This window comes from Anas acuta, chromosome 5, assembly GCF_963932015.1.
Source record: "Anas acuta chromosome 5, bAnaAcu1.1, whole genome shotgun sequence".
NCBI classification, from domain to species: Eukaryota; Metazoa; Chordata; class Aves; order Anseriformes; family Anatidae; genus Anas; species Anas acuta.
Window position 1 is genome coordinate 36,636,448 of NC_088983.1, and position 24,306 is coordinate 36,660,753.

Below are 24,306 nucleotides of genomic sequence, written 5' to 3' on the forward strand. Positions count from 1 at the left end.
ATTACTTTAGGCTTGAGTTTTTGTTTCTAACTCCCATTTGATCTTCTGCCTGAAATTCAACCTCAGTCTAATCCCACTCCCACAGCGCAATACTTTTCAATAGTCAGAAGAGTAATAGTGACACCTGTTTACTGCACAAGTCTTACCTTCAGCTACTGAGTTTCTTACTTGGGTTTATCAAAATGCATTTGTTAAGTAGAGTTTATTTTTTTTTCTCTCATTAGTCTTCTAAAACTGACTAAGCTTTGACACACACACACACACACACACACACAAAAAGACTATATTAATTCTATACACAAAATAAACTCGAGTGCTAACCAAGCTCTGGGTAACGAAACTCTCATTACTGCAGGAAAGGCTCATTGTAAGCTTAGCTTGACATCCCAAATTGACATAAACCTGTCCAACAGCTGAACATTTTAAGTTACATAACATGGGATCAAAAATAAAACCTACAAATTATTTAAGGTCTTTCAGATTCCTTATTAACAGCAACACTTTCAAAAATAAAAAAATTAAACTGCAGTTGAAAGCCCTGCAAGCACCTACATCCCTGATTGCGCAGGAGGATCCTCTTTCTGTATTTCTGGGGTGAGAGAGATGCCGTCTCAATTGTGCCTCAACTGAAGGATGAAAAGACAAGCCCAACAATGCTCTGCTGCCATTGCCCAAATTAAGAGTGTGGCAGCAGCTCCTTATTCCCCCGTGCTATTACCACGTGTGAAATCAAACAGCAGCTACCACACTAGCCACTGGCAGCATGAATAAACACCTGCCCTCGTATTCATTACAGTATGAAAGCATTAAAACCATCATCACTGGCAGACTCCTCTGCCTCTTCATTCCCGAGGGAAAAAGCTGCTGCTGTTTGGGTTTCTTCAGCATCTCACCAGCAACACCAGAATCAGATTCCCAAACAATCTGAAAACTCAACAAGCCAGCTGCATTATCCCTTCACAACTGTTTGAAAAAGGAGAACAAAGGGGTTGCTTCCAACATGGTTATTTATCCTTACAGTAAGCGGTGGCACCTCTGCCCTGGTTTAAATATCTTGCTGTACTGCTTAGCCCCTGGACTGTGTCATCTTTTCTGCCAGGCTAACATCGGCTGACTATTGCCAGAAGTCTGCCTTGCCTTTACTGACAATTGTAGGGAACAATCAGCCTACAACTTAAGCTTGAGCTTCTCTGAGAATTGCAAATCCTTAAATCATTCTTGCCACTTTTTTCTGTTCACTGCTCAAATTTAATTCTTCCCAAATGATGTTGTGCAGACATATTCCCATATTCCCAACATGGTTTTATGCAGCAGCCGCCTTCCTCGTGCCTGTGCGCTGTTCAAGAAGCATTTGCTCCACGGGAATTTCATTATTAATACGGAATCAGGGAAATAAGTGATTTGTGGCAAAAGCATCTCAGCCACGTTCAAGGGCATTCCCAATAGACACACACTGAACACATATTACACAGCTCAGGAGAGGGATCCCCAGCTAAAATTACACAGACTCTTTCAGAAGCAAAAAGTGACCCTTAACACTAAGGATGCATGATCTTATACTGTTGCTTTCTATAAGGATGTCCATTCCTGTTTTAAGAATATTTTCCTTTACTCTCTTGACCAGTTCTTCCTTGAAGATATATATGATCTCCAAAGTTGCCACCTCCTTACTCATCCTTGGATTATTCTTAGGTCAATATACAAATGCAATACAAAATAAGAGCTGGAGGAAGAAAAAAAGTGCCTAAGTAGCAGGCAAGTCTGCAGAGCAGCACTCACAGAGACCTCTCCAACAAAAATCTTTTATAGAAAGGTTCTCTCTTAATACCAAAAAATAAGCAGAGGTATCTACTAATTGTAGCCCAGATTCCTTATGAAGAAAGTTTCTTTCTTTCCAGACATATGATTAGATGTTGGAGTGCTCTGGAAGTTGTCTGATGACAGAAAACTGGTCCAACAAAGACAGCTACTGACCCCGTCATAAGACGACAGGTTTGCCTGATGTGCTCACAGCAGTCTTAGTGCTGCATCGTAACTGCACCAGCAGCTGCAGTTTTGAGAGCCCTGAACTCAAAGAAACACTCCAAGTATGCCTTTGCTCTCAGCCACGTGCATGCAGACTTGCAAGGAAAAGAAACCAAAGCTAAACAGTGGAAGGAGGTGGCAAAATAGCAAGACACCACAAAAAAGCCATAGAAGCTTACATCCCCAAAGCAGGGTTAAGATTATTCATGTTCATATTCATTTGTCTGAAACTGATTCTGTTTAAAACCTCAGCAACCTTCTCTAAAAAAATTGCTTGGGGAAAAACTATGAAGAATGCAAGTCTCTCAGCCCATGGCAACAAGCCCAATGGCACTAGGCAGCAAAAGAAAGTGCACAGATTACCCAATAGAGCCTGTTGTTTATGAAGAACAGATCACAGCAGGTTAAGTGCAGCATGGAAAGGGAATGGCATTTATGCAAAATACAGCATAACAACAAAAAAGGAGAGAGCCAGTCTTGGGAACAGAAACCGGTTTTAGTCTCGTCCAATTCTGCACAACAGTACGTGAGCTCGGTTTTGTAAAATTAATCAAATTACTCATATCAAACATTCTTATGTTGTGAATAACTCAAATTTTATCTGCGTGTTTATATTATTATTGGCTAACTGCAAAGAGCTTTTGTTATAGGAAGTAATAGTCCTCTCATGGAGACTGAAATCTAACAAAATACCCCTACCTCCATTTTCCAGAGCAATCCACCAGGTCTGCCCCCATTATAGTCACCCCATTGTGCCTGCAATGCCACCACCTCTTCCATGCTACATTTGGATGGATAAGTAGTGCTAAAATGGAGTTTGGTGTGATCTTTGCAATACACAGACTCCCAAAATAAGGGAAGCTGCAGACATGGTGCATAAAAAAGTTCAGAAAACCAAAGAACAGACAGGTGCCTGCTCCCTTTCATGCAGCACACAAAAAGTCCTTTGTAAGTAGCCCTGCCTAGGAAAATTGGGCATCCAAGCAGTACAACTGGTGGCAACACTTCAGTTTAGATTTTGCAGACTATCAAAAGAGACAGTTTGTAGGACTTAAGACACACAGGATATCTTTAACAGGTTCAATCTGATCAAGGTCAAGCAGGTTCTTTGAATATACTGTTGCCTCTACCAACAATGGTTTCCAAGCTATTTTTGAATATTTTGAATTAAACAAGTTAAACAGAACTATGAATTAAATAAACCCCAGATATTTTGAAGTCTGATAGTGATGTGGGCCTGAACACCTACTATGTATGCATCTACAAAGAAGAGGTCCAGCTCAAGATCTGAGTGCAGTCACAAGATGTCTAATATCTGATGTACATGCACACATCTTCCTTTTTCTCTCTGAGTTTTTCGTATTGAAAAAAGATTTTAATTAAAAAAGTTACATGGCAGGGATGAAGTTGTTGAAAAAATTTCCCTAGCCAACTCTGAAATACGTGCACCTGAGTAGATTCTTGCTGGGACAGGGACCCAAAGCTGAAGACCAGGTGGATATTCCTCCTAGAAAAATCATTATGAGATGCTATGTTCTAGGCTTTCCAACTGAGATTTTGGAGTTCAGATGGAACTACTCACTGGGTACTGAAGCAGAATAAACTAATAACTGCACAGATCCGACTTCTGCAAGGCCTCGGGCACTTTATGAACTGGCCTACACAGCTCCTCTGCAGAGCAGAACCTGGGGGTGCCAACTCTGTGCAAAGAAGAGGCAGTATCCAAACCACCTCCACCAAACCAGATCTATTTGCGAGCTGCTGGAAGCAAAAACTGTTTATATTGTTTACCAAAATTCTACAATTTATTCATGCTTTTAAAATCAAATTAAATTAATTTGAACCAGAAGCTAAAAGAAATATTTGTCTCAAGTGCAGATTAAAACCAGTTAGCTTCCTTGGCCATTGTTTTTCATTCACATCTTCAGCAGGGACAATGACCTTAAGTGCTGCAATACAACTGACGAAGCTGGTTCCTGAGGTATGTGCAACACAGGGCATTATGATCCAAGGAATGATGTGAATTTCAGTTAATGCCAGTTACAAAGGGATCAGAGGCTTCTTTCCACATGCCAGGTAAAACAAAAGCATTTTAGTGTTCAGAGATAGAACTAAATGGAGGAAGAATGTGAAATATCACTTGGCCGCCAGCTCAGAATACATGATTTTTGTAAGCAGTTTCACGCTGCTTCTCCACTGAAAACACTGGCAACCCGCACTGCCCTGGGAATGTGCAGAAAAGAGGCCCAGCAACTGCTCCACAACCCAGACACCAGTACCAAACTACCAGATAAACCTGTCTGAAATAAAGCTTTATCAGCTGTGCTCTTATTCCAATTTACTAGAGTAAAAAAAAAAAAAAAAAACAATGACCTGCACCCCCTATTTTACTCTCCAAGAGGCTGATGGACAACTGACAGACAATGAAAACTCAGCTTTCCTTCCCCCTTTCTTCTTGAGCTGTGAAGTCCAACATGGAACAATTAGCTGGCCACTGTGCTAGGTTTTTATAAATATTCCGTTCCACTGCCAACATAACCTGAGCAGCTCTGCACAAAATCAAATCTCAACAATTGAGACTGCAGTTCGATTGCAAAAAACTGCAGCTACATCTCTTACCCCACCTCCCCAAAATGGTCCACACTGCACACATACGATGCTGCTCCAAAGGAGAACTATGCAAAGCTGGCAAGATGGATTAAACTTTTCCCACTTCACCGTGAAAAAACAAAACAAAAACACTCCCACGTATCAGATAATGGGAGGGTAAGGCTGAGGGGGAACACAGATTTTTAGTGGGTTATCATAAAAAAAATCTTTCCTCTCCTTTTCCCCGAGGCACTGCAAAGTGTTTGAACCAGCCCCAAAGCTTTTTGACTCATCTTTTTGAAGCCAATATTGATTCCATGTTGGATTTTTTTAACCTTCAAAAGAATTTGCAAACAACAATAACTAATGAATTCTCTGGGGCACAAGATACCTAGAACAGTGCTGGATATAGGGAAGCTAAAGCACAAGCGTTACACGATTTACCCAAGTTCACAAAGCAAACGTCACCAGGGATGCAGAATTTGGACTTCTGAGATCTGTGCCAAACAAAGGAGACATCACCCCTCTCCTACCTGTCAGGGAACAGCACATGAACCATTTTTAACATCTAGTTCAATCAGCACTGGAACACTACTCAGTACACTGGTGGTAACAGAGATGAGCATCACTGTTCATTTCTACTCTGCCTTGGCAATGACCCATCACCATGGCATGAGGGTTGGATGAGATGATCTATAAGGACTCTCCAACCCAAACCATTCTATGATTAGCAGACAATTCTTCCTCTCAAAATATCCTTCATGAGTGCTTTCCTTTTGTCACAACTTCAACTTCATTGGAAGCCCAGTTCAACTACTTGTAAAGGGTGCTCAGTGGCCAGGACTGACTAGGGATTTTGTACCAATATCAAAGGCCAACCATAAGCTTTCTTTGCTACACCTGCCTGGCACAACTGCTCTCAAGAGAAGCAACATCATGAAACAGTCAGCTAACCCAGCACTTCATTTAGTTCCAGGAAATAAATACTGAAGAATCAAGCCCCCAAGCAACTCTCATCCCCTCTCTTCCAGACCCCCAAACCACAACCAAGCCATGTACACGAAACAAGAGTCTGTCACTAACAAGTGCCGTGCAGAGGGAAGATGCTCAATAGGACTTTTTTTTTTTTTTTTTCCTGGGATAGATGAATCAGAGGTAAAAACAGAGGAACCATAGCCCACTTTGTTCTGTGTGAGCCTCGATGACTTTTTTAGCTCATCTTTGGAGAAAATGTGACCTCTCCTTCAACTTCCAAAAGAGAAAATTTGTTTTTCCTACACTGGATGTGGATGCTATTACATATGTACGTGCCTTACAGTACATGTGGTGACTGAACCAAAGTTTCTAGCTGGTTAACCAAGCCCTCAGCTTTCAACACCTTCGCCTCAGTAACCGAGTTGGACTGTGTACCCACACTGCCATCCTTGCTTGGCTCACACCTTATCAGTGACTTCATTGCAGCCTCTGGAAGCCTGGCCAAAGGAAGCCAGTAGGAGTTTTACCTGCGTGAATGATCCATCCTCATTGCATTCCGGGATGAAGACCGCTTCCTGGGGCTTCTTTGCCTGTTCCAGTGCTTGAGCTCTCTCTAATCGACACTTGCTTTGGCCAGCATCTACAAAGAGAGAAACAAACCCCACTCAGATTGCAAATAACTACTTGGCATCTTCAAAAGGTACCAGATGCATGATATAGCTGAGAAAAAAGTAGTAATAATAATACTACAGGGCATCAACAACCTTTACCTGTACATTTAAAAGGCAGCTGTGGAGTTATCAATGATGATTCCAAAGACAAAATTCAAAGCTAGACAACTTTGACCCAGTTAATGAAGAACTGCCTAATTTCCTTAGGCAATACTATTTATGATCATCCAAGAGCTCTGGAGGCTTCTTCCAAGCTAGAGCACAATATTCACACAGTGAAAGGTCTTCCTGGAGGAAGCTGTGTTTATGCTAGTATTAACAGCCTGAAACTGGATGGCTAAAGCATAAGCCAAATAATTTAGGCCCAGAAGCAAGCAATGTGGAAGCAGGATGGCTCCAGCAAAGCTTTTCTGAGCAACTCTCGCAGTTAGATGCCAAAAACAACCAGTCACCCAACTAAAGACATGCCGTTGCCCATGCCTTACTGAAACCTACCTTCCACCTCCAGTCCCAGCACTTACAGCTAGGAGTGTATTTTACCTCCTCGTATCAGTTCCTTTGCCACTGCTCTACAAGCAGAGCTTGAAGGGGTTAAAGAGCTCAGCTCTGCACTTATTCCAGATGAGGGCTGCATGTAGCATGACCATAACCCCTTCCAGGTCCAGCTCACTGTTACAGGGCATAGACCCAGACAAACCTAACACTGATGGGTCAAAGGAAAGACTTCTGCCCCGCAGAGACACAGACTGACTTGCTGTTTGCGTTTAAAAACAGGTCCGATATTCAGTCTAGAAAGAAAAACAGCAAGCATCTGCTTCCACAGGACTGACACAGGGACTAGCACCCCCTTCCTTTCCACATGAATCCAACTGAAATATTTTCAGTGCAAAAGCTGCAAAATGTGATCATCAGATCTTTCAGCAGCACCACAGAGAATAATCAGGGTTGAACTGGTTAAGAGAAAAAATTCTGCTGGATCCCTGAAGAGCCCAAATTGGGCTTCACAAATCACTTGAACTTCAATAACAGGATCCTTAATAGCAGCACTGAATTCAAAAGCCAGGCTGGGTTCCCAGATCAACTGGCTTTGCACTTGATAGCTATAGAAGCAATTTCTATCTAAGCACATCTAGATGTAGAAACAAATCACAACGCTACAAATAGTTTTGATAAAAACAGACAATAGCATTCAAGATGACAGCTTTACACAATTGACGATACAAGAGACTAAGTTTCAGGTTTGATAACTTTGTCTGTACAATTTCACATTAAATATATCACACTAACACAGTCCCCAAGAAGTATTTCACAGTCTTCTGAAATTATGGAAATCAATCTCCTGCTGTTGGGGAAAAAATGTCATTATTCACAGCAATAGCATTCAGCACAGATACCTGTAGCTTAAGCACTGGGTTACAAAGCAAGAGTGCCTGCATAAGTTCTGCCACTGACCTGCTGAGCAATGACCAGTCCATTACCTCCCCTCCCTATGACCTCGTGTCCCTGCTGATCCTACATAACTCTTACATTTAGCTTGTAACTTGTTTGCACAATGCCCTTTGCACATGGGGATTTGATCTCAGGTGGACCTAAACTCATACAAAGACAGAGATTATTACAGAGTAGAAAGACTTTCTTGAAATCAAGTTACACTAAATTTAGGGAAACAGTTTTTTGTTTGTTTGTTTTTTAAGATTACAGCTGCCTTGATATAACCTGTAGGATGTTTCTTTGTGTATTTGTTTGTTTTTTGCTTGAAAAAGCAAACAGATTATCAGAACTTTCTTGCACACCTCAACCAGAGGATGATTCAACTGGAAAAATATGCTAGTTCCTTTGGCTGAAAAGGAAGCCCAGGCAGTGCTGGTAACTAGAACACCTAACTATCACCTGCACATCTCCCATTCAGGCCTAGGAGTCTAATCTTGCTTGGCATGACACAAGATGTTATTATCAAACCAGATGGTATGGCTACACCTTCTGTTTCACACAGCCAACTGATTAAAAAACACCTTCAAGTTCTGCTTCAGAGGAGACGACTAAGTAGCAAAAAAAAATCTGCCCAGATTATGGAGATCTGAGCACAGGAGAGGAGTGCGTGAAAAAACAAGAGCTGCAAATACATCACATGACAATCAAAGCACATATTCACAATTAAAGTGTGTTTCCTAGTCTCTCTGTGTGAGAATGCAGGACTGCCGACTAGCATACCTAGGTTCTCTCCTGAACGTGATGCAGAAGTGTAAAGCACACAGCGCCTACGTCAGTGGTGGTGCGGCAGTACCTACGTAACCAAAACGGGACACTTCACCATACTGGCAGGAGCAAACACTCCATGGTATCCCTGTAGCACAAAGATGTTGGGAGTCTAGGCAGAAGGAAACCTAACTCAGATTTTTTGTCCGGTTTGTCTAACATATGCAAAATCAAGCCCTTACTCTGAGATGGTACAAACATGCTGTCTGTACTAAGGTGATGGTGCCCTTTCTGGCAAATTTAACTGGCCTTTATGGACCACACTACCTGCTGTCACCCAGTAGACCACACGGTGTAGCACATCACTGATACAACACAAAATTTAAGAGCTCATCATTGCGGTGACATCCTCTTTCACCTATCAATCCTTCACTCAAGTGCTGTCACTTCCAGCAATTGCTGCTGACACGCAGCTAAAATGGACAATTTCTCTCCTGTTCATGAAGGCTCAGCACTAATTACTTCTCCCATCCTCCCTCATTGATTTCCAAAGGTCATGCCAGTCCTTTTACAGCCTCGACTTGGAACCACCATCCCCACTGCGCTGGCTGGAGAGGTGCGTGCATACTGCTATCTTTTTCGTCTGTCGTTTCACGGGTCGGTTCCAGTAAAAACAGTGCCTTTAATATCAACATCTACCAGTTTGTTTTTAAAAGGACTGTCAATCCTTCTCTTCCTCACTCCACAGGCTGGTATTTTTATAATGTTTACATCAACATGTGATTTCAGTGGGATGACTTCACCTTGCTATTTTTGCTTTGTTAATTAGAAAATATAAAATATTACATAAGTGCCAAACATTAAAGAGTAGCTGTCAAATGGCTCACCCCAAATGTAAGATGCATTACAAATTTTACCGAAGCCTGATGCTACACGATAGGTTCACATACCCTGTTCTGCATTCTGATTAACTGAGTGTTTCAGCACTTTTTCTATTTTCTTAAAAATGTTCTCAGAAGAATCAAACACCAAGCTTCTAAAAACAGAATGGCATTAATACAGTCCAGTTTCACAGTCCAGACAGACTAAAGACGACCTTCTTCCCCTAAATAAAGTGAAAAAACATATAAGGATGCCATTTTTAAATGCAGAGCTGTCTAATAATTTTTACTTTAAATATTTTAAACTTAGGACAGATTCACTGCAGCTCAGAAGGCTGCCTTTTAAAGAAAATTCATTCTCAAGCTGGTAGCTGGCAACCATGAACTGAACTACACGTGATGTTCCTGACATCTGGGGCCTAATCTGCAGAGTACAGGTGCACATAGCTTTGGATTTTGCAATGAAGTTGGCTAGTTACCACGGTTGATCTTATCCATGAATAGTTTATTCAAACGAGACCACCACGTCCCTCATAATATACACAGTGCGCTCATGAATAGGCCCCAAGAATTCAGGCATCCTCTCTTCAACAGGTAGAGGCAGTTCCGACACCACACAGCATCCTGGTACGAAGACCTAAGCTATCCTAACAATACAAAACAGAACATCTACAGACCACTAGCAGCAAGCCACAAAGACCTTTCTATTTAGTTTTAATTCTACTTTGTTTTTATCAAAAGCTCAATGGCAAAAACTGATCTAAATGCAGCTTTTGAACTATTTACAATTACATTAGGTAACTGTCTCACACACAGCCCAGACCCCATCAGGCATGAAGCAGCCCAGCTACACTGAAATCAGCGGATTCGTATCCATTTACTCCAGCCAATGATCTGTGTCTTTGCATAAGAGACAAAAATGGAAGGCGAGCCAACTACAAAAACGTGCCCATCTGTCCCACATGGTGTCGATCATTCTCCACCCTCCCAGTTGTTTTCCACTTCACCCCAGACCTACACCTGGAATATCTAGCCTCTTTCCTTCCCTGCTGACGTACTTTGCTGCTTCTTTGACACCCAGACACCACCGCGGTTCCCGAGTTCCTTAACTTATTTGGAGCATATCTAAAAACATGCCAAAATTTGCAAAGAGATTGAAAGCCTCATTTCAGATTTTGACACTGCCGCCAAGGAAGGCCTCACTTTTTTCTCCCTTGCCTAGGGAGAAGGTTCAAAGGCAAAACACATGAATCTGGCAAGTGAACTAAAACAAAGAGTGGGTTCAGCACCTCATTTCCCTTACAATGAGAACAGTAGGTACAGGAGGAAAGTTACCTTCAAAGAACCCGTCACTAGTCAGAATGAGACCTTCCTTTCCAGCACGTTAGCCAAAACTTGTGTTCATGCAGGTGTCCCTGGAATATGGGCTGAAGACTCCTGTTCCAACTCCCACCAGTAACCTACAGACAGGTTCATTCTGCACAGGGACTTGTAATTGCAGAACAAGCCTTGTACCACCACTTTTAAAACCAACCACTGTAAATCTAAGAGTTTTCTCTTTAGGACACACTCCACCTCTTTTTTTTTTTTTTCTTTTTAATTAAATTGGCCAAGCAAATTCCTAGAAACTAACCAGTTAACACAGAACTTAAGTGTTTTTTAAGGCACAGATATCCAATATAACCTAAAACATTGTACAATATTGACAGCTTGCCAAGACTCATTTAACAAGTATTTGTCCTACATCTCTGCAAAGTTTTGAGGCAGAATTTGTTATTTAACATAAGATCCTAAGATGCCAGCTGACAAAAGATCCAGGTACAAGTGCTTGGCTGTGTATTTTACACACAGCTACGTCTGGAACTATTCTCTGGAATCTCAGCGAGGCTCCATTTCTCACAGGTGCCATAGCTTGATCATTTAAAGCTAGTCCTCATCTGTAACCCTTTGTGATGTATGTGCGTAAGGGTTAGGAGAGTTTGGAATAATTTACCACTGGAGAATTTTCATTGCACATGAGGAAGCTAGCAAGGAGCAAGAGCTGAATAAGAGTTATAGTTCCCAAAGGGCTGGCAAAATTTCATCTTTAAAGGTCCTTAGCTTCTTGAGAGAGAGCAGAAAGCTGAACTGAATCAAAAAGTTTCTGTTCTCACTATGGAAACCATTCTGCTTGCCTTAGCACAGCACAGTTCAAGCTATCAGCGCATGAAATTGGAAACCTGAAGTAATCTGGGGTGCAGGGCCATGCCTTGCCATCCACAAGATACTTCCTCTTTTCCTTATGTTAGTTACTAGATTTTTTCTTTTCCCCCTTGGAGAGGGAAGTACAAGTTAAAAGCACTCATTTCACAGGGGTAAGTTCTTGGATACAGGATCTACCGGGATGGTCCTTGGGATCCTTCCCAGTTCTATGGGAGTGCCCCTGTAGAGCATCTTTGTCATGCAGAAGGAATGAAAGCTGTTCAGCATAAACCCAGTGGCAGAAGATGCTCAGACACTGCTGGTGGTTCCTCCCCCCTCTTTGTGAGGGTACAAAATATAGACCTGTAGTTAGACACACCTGGTCTTGCCACTGTCTGCATTTGCCAAGAGCAATTATCTCTATGCACAACTAGAAGTCATATTCCCAGCATGACTCAAAAAACAAAAGAACTTTTCCATAATGGCATACAAAGAAGTTACCAGCAAAATTAAATCTGAATGTGATAGTTAAAAGAATGTTTCTACTTCCCAAGGTTTCACTGGACTGTTAGACGGTGGCTTAAAAGCAAGACTTGCAGTTGTCAAACATTCCCAGGTCATTAGGTGCTGTACAGTTAACACAGGGTAATGGGAAAAAGGAAGGAGAACATAAGCATTTCCAGCTAAACATTTCAGTTGTCTAAGCATTCAGTTGTCTACTTTATCTGTGCTTAAGAAAAAAATCCTTTAGTTATTTCTTTGGGAGTTTTTAGACTGTACAGTTTTGCAATAAACATTTTCTCTGTTTCCAAAAACAGACACTTTTGCACACGAGCTGTAACACATTACAGATCTTATGATTTAAGCAACTGAACAGTGCCAGTTTGTGTGCCAATATCAGCCATGGAATTGGGGTGGGTTGTTTTTGTTGTTTTTATTTAAACCACTCTGCTATAGGAGAAAAGCTACCATAAAGCAACTCAGCAGTGGCAAGAATAAACATACAAGGAAGCTTTTTTCCAAACCATTTAAAACATAGCAATATTTGCTGTCATGCTCATAATTCACCTAAACTATAACATTTGTCAATACATTGAAAAAAAGATTTCCAGTTTAGAACAAGCAATTCTGACAGCAATTTAAAAATGCATTTTTATAGTAGAAAAACAAAACAAAACCGTTCATAAACAATTTAGACTTAAACATATGCCTATTTATCCTTCCACAGGGATTTTAATGAATTTCTTCTGTCACTTTAACCAATTGCTAAAAACATCTGTGCCATCTGCCCTAAGTCAATTGCGCTCCCAGAAAACGCACTCAACAATTTTTCACTTCACTGCAGAAGCAAACTATTTGTGTGACAAGACACCAACATCCTAAAATAAAAAAGATGCAACTTCAACTTTAGGGTATGCTGAAGATGAACTGAGAGAAAGACAATATTCTTACTTCTAAGTAAATGTATAACAGCAGAGAAGGAAAATAGAGGCCATGTAAAGACTTGCACACATTCTGTGCTCAGCACAGAAAGGCTGGCTGGTCATTTTTCAGACATACTCACCTAATGTGCCTGCATGTTCTTCCCTACTGCACATTCCTACCACTCAAAGGTATCTCAGTTTCTCATTGATACAGGCAGCAAGGAAGATCTCCTTCAGGATTTGACTGTGCATTTCTATGAAGCCAGCCCCTTCTGCTCCATAGACACACATTTGGGCCCTTTTTTTTTTTCTGGCTTCTCTGGCTCCTTTGCTTTTTTTCATTCATAATTCTGTTGGTTCCTGCTCCTGCCACCTACACCCCAGACTCAGATACCATACTCATATTAATGCACAATTTAAATCACTACTCACAGAGCATGGTACTAAACAAAAGAAGCTAGTCTGGTAGTTGGTAGGGCTCCCACTCCTCCACTCGAAGGTGTTTGAAATCCACCTACCTTTGCACCGTCCCCGATGTGTCACGCTCAAGCTCGCTTCCCGGCACTTGGCTCTCTGGTAGTCGCACATGGACTCGTACGTCCTGCCATCGGAAGCACACAGGGGCTTGGACTGGGACCTGGAGCAATGCAGGTTACACTGAGGGTCTCTGTCACGGTCGCTGATTAAAAACTGAAGGAAAGAAGCGAAGAAAGGAAGGAGGGAAAGTGGGAGAGAAAAAAAAGGGGTTTGTTTAATTTCCCAAAACACAGCACAGCATATTTTGTTTTTATGATAATAGCAATGTGCTCCATAACGCAGTTCAAGCTGCCTACCAGAGCTGACTTTGCCTGAAGGGAACCTAAAATGAAACACTTATATCTTTTAAAGAAAATAACGGTCTTTGCCGTTCCATTTTCTTTAACAGAAGGGAAACATTACTCACTCTGCCTCACCTCCGAAAACACAAATTGTGCAAAGCCAAACAAAACCCACACGGGAAGGGCAATACTGAGTCACATCAGCCCAGCTCACCCAGCGCCCCGCCGCAGACAGGATCTGGTCCTAGACAACGCTAGTTAGAGGTGCAGGGAACTCATCACCAAGGATGGAAGAACCCAGATAACCTATCAAGATTGGCCCCGGTAGTTGAACCACGGATGTGGCCGGCTTTATGTTCCCAGTTATTTGTTTTTTAAAGCTTTGCTTATACATGTATCATCTGTGGATACCACCAGCAACAGCATACCTACACGTTCCCAAGGTCATGCTTTGCTCCTTCCCGATGTCATCCTGCCAAGCTGACAACTGCATCCATGCATCCCAGAACCCTACTGCACACCACGTGAAAAACTGCTTCCCTTCAGAAGGTTTGGTTTTGCTATCTTTCTGAATGCCTCTTCTTCTGAGCATTCAGTTCGGATGCAGCCTGGCTTTCGTCACTCCTTTCCTGTCAGTCCCTCAATTCCTTGCTTAAATGATGTCCTCCATACCATGCTCACCGCCATTTCCCTTTACTGAAGTCACCTTGGCTTCTGCCTTATCTTTTGGAGATGCTGAATCCCACACTGCACGTATGTATGAGTCCCCACCTTTCATTTCTCAGCCTGTTCCCTGCAAAGCCCTACATGTGGTGGTACTTTCCTGTGGTGCCCTCAGCTGCACCCTGAGCTGCCTACAGCAATACCCAGGTCTCTTTCCCCAGTCCGTGCTGAGGACCCTGATTATCAGTCCTCTTTCCATACCTGCACAGTTTCAACAGGACGTTACAGCAGCAGCCCTTTTCACTGCCTTACTTAATGGTTTGACAGTCAGACCCTTAATTACTCCCCAAACCCAACCACCTGCTCACAGGAAGATTTCACGGGACTCTTGAAACGAGTCCCATGAGGATTAAGAAGGAACGGGGAAGGCAAGTTAAACCAGCACTGCACTTCCCCTTCCCAAGCTCCATCTCTGAAGCCTCTCGTGAGCCCGAGGGAATCAGAGCTGCTCTCTAGCACGCCGCTACCCCCCCAGCTTGCTGTCAGAGCACTCCTGAGCTCAGCAGCTGGGAGCTGGCTGGCAAGGGGGCACCGACTGACACCCTGCCTGCATGCACACAGCCACGGCTCGCCAAGCGTGTTGATAGCTGGATGCCTTACAGGGAAGTGTGAGTCACGGCCATAATCACCTTGGTCTCACAGTTGCCTACAAAGCTGTCTGCTCCCTGCTTTGAGGTTAAAGCTGTTGAAAAAACATTGCCTCAAGCCTGCTTTGGGTTGGTTTTTAACCATCCCAGCAACGTGCATCTCAGAAATTTATTTTTTGACATTTGTAAAAAAATAAAAATAAAATAATTCATCCCTCCCCCCCAATTAAGCAAGATGAAAAACAATTGAGAAGTTGAATATTTTCTTATGAAAACACATTACCTTCTATACTGCTGAGTCTTTTGAAAACTCATGCAATACTAAAAACCCTATTTAAACATGACAGCTGGGAAAAGTAAGCAAGGTCTGCACTTGTTTTAATTTGGGTGGGGCAAACTTTTTTTTTTTTTTAATTCTCATCTGTCAGAGACTTGCCAAAATTTGTAACAGCAGAGTTTTTAAAATGTTTTTGTTCCTTTTCTGCAACACTTTCTATAACCTGGCAACACCTGTTCCAAATGGGAAATTGGAAAATTTAAACCTGAAGGCAATTTTAAATGGTTTATAGAGACCTGGACTAGACTATAAAAACACTGTAAAGTTCGACCAGATTTTTGCCCAGTTCTTGTCAGGGGCTGGACTACCACAAGCGAGCTTGGAATTACTCTCTGGGTACAGCCACATCTTTCTGCAGCCCCCAGGGCGCAGTGACTGTAAACACGCACCAAAAAGCAGCAGGCTGCTGATGCTGAAGCTCCCTCCCAATGTGCAGTGTCAGAGACTCTTTCTCAAAGACTTCAAGGCTTCTCAGCTGTCTATATAAACAGACTTTAAAGCAGAACTGACAGAACTGTATAGTACACACACTGGTTAAACACTCAGTTAAACACCAAAGCCATTCTGCTTCAGAAGGAACAGACACATTTGCCATTTAGCACAGCTTTGAGGACTTGAGATACCAGCACAAAGCAGTTTTTGCAGCTCCTTGTGTCAGAAACCAAGTTCCACATATCAGAGACTTCTAGAAGAGCACCAAAAAAAACAGAATATTAATTTCCACCATCAAACCATGCTGCAAACGTATTGAAAACTCAGTGTGTATCACAAAAACTCACCTAAGCCTTCTGTCACCTGCACCAAACTACTCGCCAAAGTGCCGTAAGGGACAGGGCAGCCCCTGCTCCCAGAGGGGGCATACGTGAGGAATATAAAGCTGCTTACAGGCAGCCCATACAAATGAGCTAAAGCCAAAGCTATGGAGCAGCTTTCCACGGGTGCCTCTCCTTACAGAGGGATGGGAAGGAACAGCTCGACATTGATTAATTATGAGGGCCTGAGGAAACACGCAGCGTGCCCCAATGCAGTCTCTATGAAGTTCTTGCCTATCCAAATGAAGCCAAGAACCACTCTATAAAAAAATAAAAAATAAAAAAAAATATCAAAGCCTTTTTAGCATTTGTAATTTGGATTACTGCAGGGATCCCACACAGCGTTAGGTGCTTTCCAGGCACTGAAGATGCCACACCTGCCTTGCCAAAAAAAGTTTATGGTTTACGTAGTTGCACAAGATGGTGCTTGTTTTGTTCGACTAGATTTTAATTGTAAAAGTTTGCATTAATTTCCAGAAGGATCCAGGATCGTGCCTGTCTGATCAGGGTCCTCTTCATGTGATCAGCCAGCAGTGCCAGGAAGATTGCATCTCCTGAAGACATTACCGTAGGGCTTCAAAAACTCCCCCTTGCAGGACACCTGCTTCACCATGGCTCAGAGCCCTTCTTTGGCTTGGCAGCCCTGGCAGCTTTCAGTTAATAAAATGGAAGTTCTTTGTCCAGTTCTGCTTCTGTCACATGAACATTGCTAATCATCACCACATCGCATCCACAGTTATTTAAGGTAGTAGTTTATCTCAAGCGTCCATCCCTTCCTACCCAGCTCACAACATTTTCTTTCCTGCATTCTGCCTCTTTGAGAGCAGGATAACCACACTCCTTTGTTAGTAGCCTCAGCAGCGAGTAGAGGAAAAACACTGGATGAATGCTGAAATAGGTCTGCCCACCTGGGGAGGGAAACAAGTGAGAGAGCAAGGAGAGCAATCAAATCTATCACTGTCACAATCAGGGCTACAATTCAAAAGTGACTTGTTCCCAGTTCTTCATCCCCATTTCAAGCAAGCTGATGCTATTTTTTTCCCAAGAAGCACAGCCCTGCTCCAGGAGAGCCCCTCAGTTGCTGCAGGAGGTACTGCTGAGACAGGCAGATGTGCATGGGATACCCTAACACCTGGCCACTGACCCTCAGACATCACCAATGCAGTCCTGTGAATCTCGGGTGCCTTCAGAGAGCAGTGAGATAAGGGATTCCACTTCTCACACAGAATGTCCTATCATCACCCTGGAAGCCAGAATCAAAGCCTGATGTCCTAACTGCCTCAGGACGTTCACACAAACAGGTTTTGCAAATAACAGAATCAACACGCGTGGAGGTGTGTTTGGTGCTGGACACACAGCGTGAACAGTTCTGCACGCAGAGAAGTAACCCTGTGAACAAGTGTGCAGCACCAGCTGTACAAATCCTCATCTAGATAAAAGAGGGAAATAACTACACGTATCTTCTCTGAGATTTCTTGAAGCCTCTTCTTGATACCTGTGCTCTCATTTTCTTCAGAACAAATTACATCCAAAAAAAATGGGACTGGAGTCACAGGCTTACCAGTCCTTTTCCCTCCATGGGGGAAGACCTATTAAAAGCAGAACCAAAAAACAACAACAAAAAAAGAACTGGCAGGAAGAACCTATTTTCCAGGAAAATGTTAAAATTGACCACGTTACAAATAGTATTTCTTAAACACAGACTCTATACTAAAATAAGCATAAGTAACACTAGAATTATGCACCAATATTTGTATTTTTGTAGCATTCACTTACATTAAGGGAACCTGCAGTTCCCACACCAATCAGTCTGAGAGTCCCTCCCCTAGAGAGCTTCCAGTTCGGTGCAGCTCTCAGAGCATCTTTTTCTGTCAAATGCAGTATCTGTATAAGGGTATAAACCTCCTCCTTCAGCAAATACATTTACACAGGTGCTTGCGGAAACCACTTCCCAAACTACTTTCTGCTTCTTCAGACTTGAAAAGAAAAAGGAAAGATAAGAGGTCAGAATAAAGTTAACTTTGCCAACAAAGCATATCTGTTCTTTTTCTCCACACCTCAACACCACTGCTGACAAACAACAAACACTGATTAAAGGGTTTTTAATGCCTGTGAAGGAAAGCAGACTCCCTGCAGCTGCACAGCAGCTGGGAACACTTGTGTTATTTAGCGGAGAAAGGTCTGACCCCACAAGTGAAAATGAGCTTGGTGGTCACTCATTCTATTCACCATCTGGGTACATTATAAGCACAAACAGAGCAGCTCAGCCCTTTGTGATGGGGGTGAGGAGAAATGGCCGCAGCATTGCAGTGTCAGAGCAAAGTGCTTTCGCAAAGCTTTGGGGGAAGAGGGAGCAAGGGACACAAGTGACATGAATGTGAGAAACTGGAAGTCTGTTAAGAAACAAATCTAGAAGACAAGGGTCCGCTGCAGATCAAAACTGAGGCGCCTCAGCTGTTTAGCAACTTTGCTTCAGATTAGCGCAGGCTGCTGGATAGAAAAAATAGGTAGAGGAGAGAGAGGAAACAGCACGTGCAATGGCCTATTCCAGCTTTGCCAGATTGCAAGTTTAAAGATCCCCAGAACACACCTTTGGAAAAAGTGATCAATCGAGGCACGTTCACACCACTCGGGGCACCCACCCATTTGTCTAAGCAATCAGACCGGCCTGTCTCAAGTCCTTCCCAGAGACTTTCCCGGGAAACCCATACCATTTTATACACTAGAAGAGACTACAAAGTTCTGGACATTTTTATTGCTGTTGGAAGGCATCATTTCGTATTTCCTGGTTTCAACCTTACAGATTTATGCCTTGGTTTCAGGCTCCCAGCCGGTGCAACCAGCCTTACTGGAGGCAGAGCTGGAGCCGAGGCCCCGTGTTAATCGCAGGGGGGCTCAGCCCCATGGCAGGCTGCCTGCAGGGCCCAAGCATCTCAGCCACGGGGTGGGAGCTCAGCCAGGTTTCCTGCCATGGAACCAGCAGCCCTCGAAGGTGTCAGTGATCACGCTCTAAGCCAGAGACTCAAAGCATTTGGCTTCTAGAAAGAGAGAAAGAAAGCCTGAAAGCCTTAGAAACTTTGGCAGAGAAAGGCCTACCATGGGGCTTGCAGGTAGATGCCAGCCAGCCAGAACCACCACAACCCCCACCAGCTGACCAGAGCCTTCAGCCTCAGAACCAATCTGGTGGGGTGAAAATAAAAAATAAAATGCTTTCAAAGGCAGCTTCCTGAGAAGCCAGTTGTGTAATTTTTATTTATTTATTTATTATTTACGATACCCATTAAAGGGCTCAGATCCTTCCTCAGACCGAAGGGACTTACGAGAAGGACACTGCAATACTTATATTCCTTGAGTCATCCCACCTGCAAAGCTTAGAGTCTAGCCTAAGCTAAAGCACCACTTACGTTTCAACCCCAAGCCCCCAGCTGTGCAAACAAGAATAGGTTCAAAGCACACAGCCAGTGCTTAAGGATGGTGAAGGCTGGGCAAACATACGGGATCACACCACAAAGCAGACAAACTCGGTATGTATTTGTATGAGTTAAATTCAAGGTTTTTTTTTCCCCTTACAGGCTAGAAACCCTGCTTTTCTACAGCAATCTCCCCTCCCCCAAATTGTTTTGTGCAAGCCCCTACAAGTGGTCAAGTATTGTGCTTCATCTGCTAGAAGACTTCTAGCTAGGGAAATAACACTGTGTTTTGGGGAATCAGCTTAGAGGAAAACATGATGAAGACACTGTACTCTACTTTTAGAAGATAAGGTACTAGAGCCAACAACATTTTCTAAGATAATATTTAAAGAGCTCACCTACAAATAGTTAAGTAGAAAAGCCTTAGAATTTGAACTGTAACAGAGAATCTCTGCTGTTTTTTTGTTTATTGGGTAGTTTTTCATTTTCGTGGTTTTGGTGTGTTTTTGGTTTTTGTTCTGTTTCTTTGTTGTTTTGTTGGTTTTTTTTTTGAGAGGGGAGATTTTGTGTGCATTTTTATTGTTTTACAACAAAAAACACTGCAGTGAGAAAGTGAACTTTTAAAATGGTATCTCTTGCTTTTGAGGTGCAAGCCTTTGTAATAAGCACAACTCCTTAACTACTTCTGACTTGTGGGAAGGAAAGTACCAAACTATGAGACAAAGAACATGAAGTTCATTTAAGCTTTTAAAACTATCTCTTCTTCCACAGAATTTTTACCCACGTGCCTGTATCACTTTTTTTGTTGTTATTTTACTTTTTGTAAGCATCTAGTTTGTTGAAGCACATTGTACCGCAGATCAGAATGCTGATCAACTGAACACTGGAGGAAAAATCTTGAGAACACAAAATAGAAATTTCTGCTCAAGTCTTCTATTTCTAACATGACTTTTAAGCCTTAGTAGTAAGTTTGGCAATATTAAGGTAGAGACTGATTTAATTCCTTTGAAATAACATTACTTCAGCTTCTGTCAAAGCTCACTCTCCCAGTCAGATTATTCTTGCAGCCAAGATGACATGCAAGCCTAGAACAAATTTAAGATTAAATTTAATTTGTCAAACACATTGACAAGAGAAGGTATGTTTAACTTGGACTATTTCTTCTCATTAACTTTGCTACTATATATATGTGTATATATATATTGAACCAGATAGAAAATCCAGATGTTTGCATAGTCAAGAAATGCATTTCTGGTCCCAAAGGAAACAATGGCAAAACTTCCACTGACATAAAGGTGGAATCTTGTCTTTAATAAAATGTATTGTTTAATAACCCAATCCAGTCTGTCTGGTTTAGGGAGTCCTCTGCTTCTTCAGTATAACTCAAAAACAAAACCAGACTTCAACACATTATCCTACGTTACTTATGCCAAGTTGGCCTCCTTTGAGAAACTCTATCCCCTACTTCAGTTTGTCATAACGATAGTCGAAACTGTTCTTTTCCCCTAGCAAATATAGCAGGATTACAATTTTGTGCTGTCACTAGAAGGTGAGAATTCAGCTATTCCACTGGACGGGAGCATATTTTCCTCAAAAGAAAGTCAGGAGATCTCAGGAAAGCAGCAGGGTTGAAGCAGTGTCATTAGGTATACAATTTAAGAGAGGGCAGTATCTCAAGCAAGCTTTTTGCCCAAAGCATTCCCTATCCTTACATAAGAGGGCTTTCATGTAGACAAGTGCTTTAAACTACTGCATATGTTCTTCAAGATCTGGAGCAAACCTTCTCACCCCTAAATCTCTTGAATCGCGGTGGAGACTGAAGTTCATGCTTTTTTACACTCCACCATGTAAAAAACTAAGTGTCAGCTCCAGGCTTTGCAGAGTTCTGTGTATGGGCTACACTGCCCAGGTGAATGCAGAAAGTGGCTGTGAAAGAATACTTTCCTGTGCCCATTTAGCACCCGTACACAGTAGGAATGGCTACAGTCAGTCCTAGGAATGCCCTCTACCCATCTGAAAAAGCTTAGAGTACTGCAGACAGCATGGACAAGTTGGGGGGCCACTGGTTACAAACTCTTGAAATGTTAGATGATAGTTCACCTAGTTAGATCGAGCTGTGTAATCTACAGTAATCCTCCCCTCCATCTGTAACTACTTCCTTCCTAATAATTCCATTAGAACCTCTGTGGGATCTATTACTGTTCAAGAACACTTTAAGACCCTTCCCTTGAACTTATTTCAAATCTTTTATTCATGGGAGTTTCCAACATTACACTAATACTGCTCAGCAATGCTCCTACCTTGTGCCAAAGTTGTTTCAAAGGGTAGAAGATCCTTTATTTCATGTGTTTATTACACAAGTCTGTTATGTAACGTGAGGATGCACATCAGCTGCAAGCACGTCCACTTACAAACAAGTCTTGCTGAAGCATTCTTAAATGAATCTACTTGAAATAAAAGCTCTCTGTTGAGTTTCCATCAGCAGCCTGGTAGCTATAAAAGGCTCCCCTTTAATTCCAAATGCCCTTAAAATTTGTCTTTATAACCTGACAACTCATCCAACCACCCTTCTCTTAAATACAGTCTCATCCTTTCTTTATCTCTAGAATTACTTTGCCCTTTCTTTCCACAGTGTTATTGCTGAAGAGCAGGGATCCTGCTCTAAATGGAGTCTCCAGGGCAGCTGATAAGCTTTCTAAATATCCCAAACTGGCAAGACAGAAAACACACAAACATTTTCTCCTTCCATCGCTCATTCTTTCCAACAAAAAACAAAACCTACTCTTCATTGCAGACACCTTGCACTGGAAAAAGTAGATAATAAGTTTTACCAGACTTTCACTGCTTTGAAACTTGTGAATACTATCTTCTAGGTAACTAACTCCCTTTAGCATGCATAGTAGTTAAGCACACATTGCAAAACGGACACAGCTGAGCATATGTCAAGCTGGAAAATCTCTAGATTGTCACCACTGTCCGGTCTATACCACATCCAGTATCTCACTTGAGTGATGACCACATGCATTAAACACTACTGTAAAAAAAATAAACGTATCAGGTGTATGAAGACGACTCATCTCTGGAACAGCTCAACTCTGCTAGGAGATCATCACATGAACAGAGATGAGAATTAAACGATTTTACAAGCACAGGTAGGCAGACATATCTTTAGAGTTGAGCTCCAATGGAAATACAACTGTACAAGGGCATTCTTTCGAGTTCAAATGCTTTGTTCATGTATATCTTCCAGGATTGAAAATGCCACCCATTAAAACTCCATAGCCTTACAAGTTTCAGTCCTTCTTAACTCAATTCTTTTAAAACACTCAAAGAGTCTTTCAAATTGAAGCTGGCACCCAGCCTTCATTATGGTTGCTGCCAACAGCAGAACCAAGAAGTAGATATTAGAAATAGCTGAGCTCATTAGTTCAAACCCAGCAAGGGCTGGCTGCCCATCAGCAGAGGTACACTAACTGAATGCCAAGTCTGACATTCCAGTGCACAGGAGGAATATTGAAAAAGGAGGTGCTGTGAACATTAAAGAGTTCACTTTTCTTAACTATATACTTACCTCCACACAATCCAAAGACAATGATTAACCAAAGATAACTCTCGGTGGAAGGTGGATGCATCAGGGGTTCTCTGCGTTACACTTGACTTCGCACTTACTATCATCAACACTTCAGCTCCAAAGTTTATGAAGCTCTATTACTGCTTCTGCCTGGGAACATAGCTATCTTGACAGGTCTCCCTCCATAGAAGGGAGACCTTTGCATCTCCAGAGATTTTCCATTGGGTCCTGACCCCATCAGCTATACAGGGAGGTTGCCCTTATTTACTCTATTACTCCTCTGAAGCATCAAAAACAGTGAAACTGAAAAGACAGGAACTTCACCTTGTTAATACAGAATATCATGTTCCCCTGCTAAATTCAGAGTAACTCACATTGCCAGTACTGCGAAAGCTACAGCTTTCTCACATTTATGGCTAACCTTATTCCAGAGCTCTTACAAATAAAGTTTTTTTTTTTTCCTGGCATCTTAGAGGCTGACTCATCCCTTGACTTTCAGCCTATGGATTAAGAGGCAACAGTAGAGACACATTCTCATCAGCAGAAGTTATTAACTGCTCAGTTAATAGCTATGAGGTCCTCTTTGCTCCTTCCAGGAAACACTGCAGTAGTGACATCCACAGTCCAAACAAACATGTAGGTGTTTGACATTCAGACTGCTAGGGTCTGAGCTGCAGACAGGTGGTTTCAGAGACTGAGCTTTACAAGTCAAATCATACTACCGAAATACATACCATTTAGCAATCTTAACTCTTGCTGTTGTAGGTCAGCACTTCAGAATAGCCCTCCAGTAGGTGCATTCGTTACCATAAGGATCCCAGACTTGTCTTCTTAACAGTCACTGCTTCAAGTGCCATACCTGCCTCAGGGGATTCTACACTGACCTAAACAGATACATTAATCTAAGGCAAGGTTTAAATTCAGAACAAAGTAGTCCTGTCTGCCACAAAAAGAAATATGCCAGCCAGGAATTTAGAGCAAGAGGGAAAGAATCAGGAAAGGATATATGAAACAGAACTGAAACTCCTGTCAAAAGTCAGGAAAAATAAACTCTTTCCCCTAACTCCCTAGGGGAAAGAGTCATTGTTTTATTACTTTGTTCTGCA

The 24,306-nt window shown here is 42.2% G+C and overlaps 1 protein-coding gene across 8 annotated transcripts in view; it reads right to left on the bottom strand.

The window, feature by feature from the left end:
- Positions 1 to 24,306, bottom strand: part of SMOC1 (SPARC related modular calcium binding 1) — a 141,898-nt gene that overhangs the window by 72,493 nt on the left and 45,099 nt on the right. For 3 of the 8 annotated variants that reach the window (XM_068684148.1, XM_068684147.1, XM_068684144.1), the window contains exons 1-3: positions 17,996 to 18,210; positions 13,461 to 13,632; positions 6,117 to 6,229 (exon numbers count right to left, since the gene is read on the bottom strand). In XM_068684148.1, the coding sequence (XP_068540249.1) occupies positions 6,117 to 6,229; positions 13,461 to 13,632; positions 17,996 to 18,142 (432 nt within the window). In that variant the 5' untranslated portion in view covers positions 18,143 to 18,210. Of the gene's footprint in view, positions 1 to 6,116; positions 6,230 to 13,460; positions 13,633 to 17,995; positions 18,211 to 24,306 lie in introns of those variants that run through there. The other 5 variants (XM_068684150.1, XM_068684145.1, XM_068684149.1 and 2 more) reach the window with 3 other exon arrangements.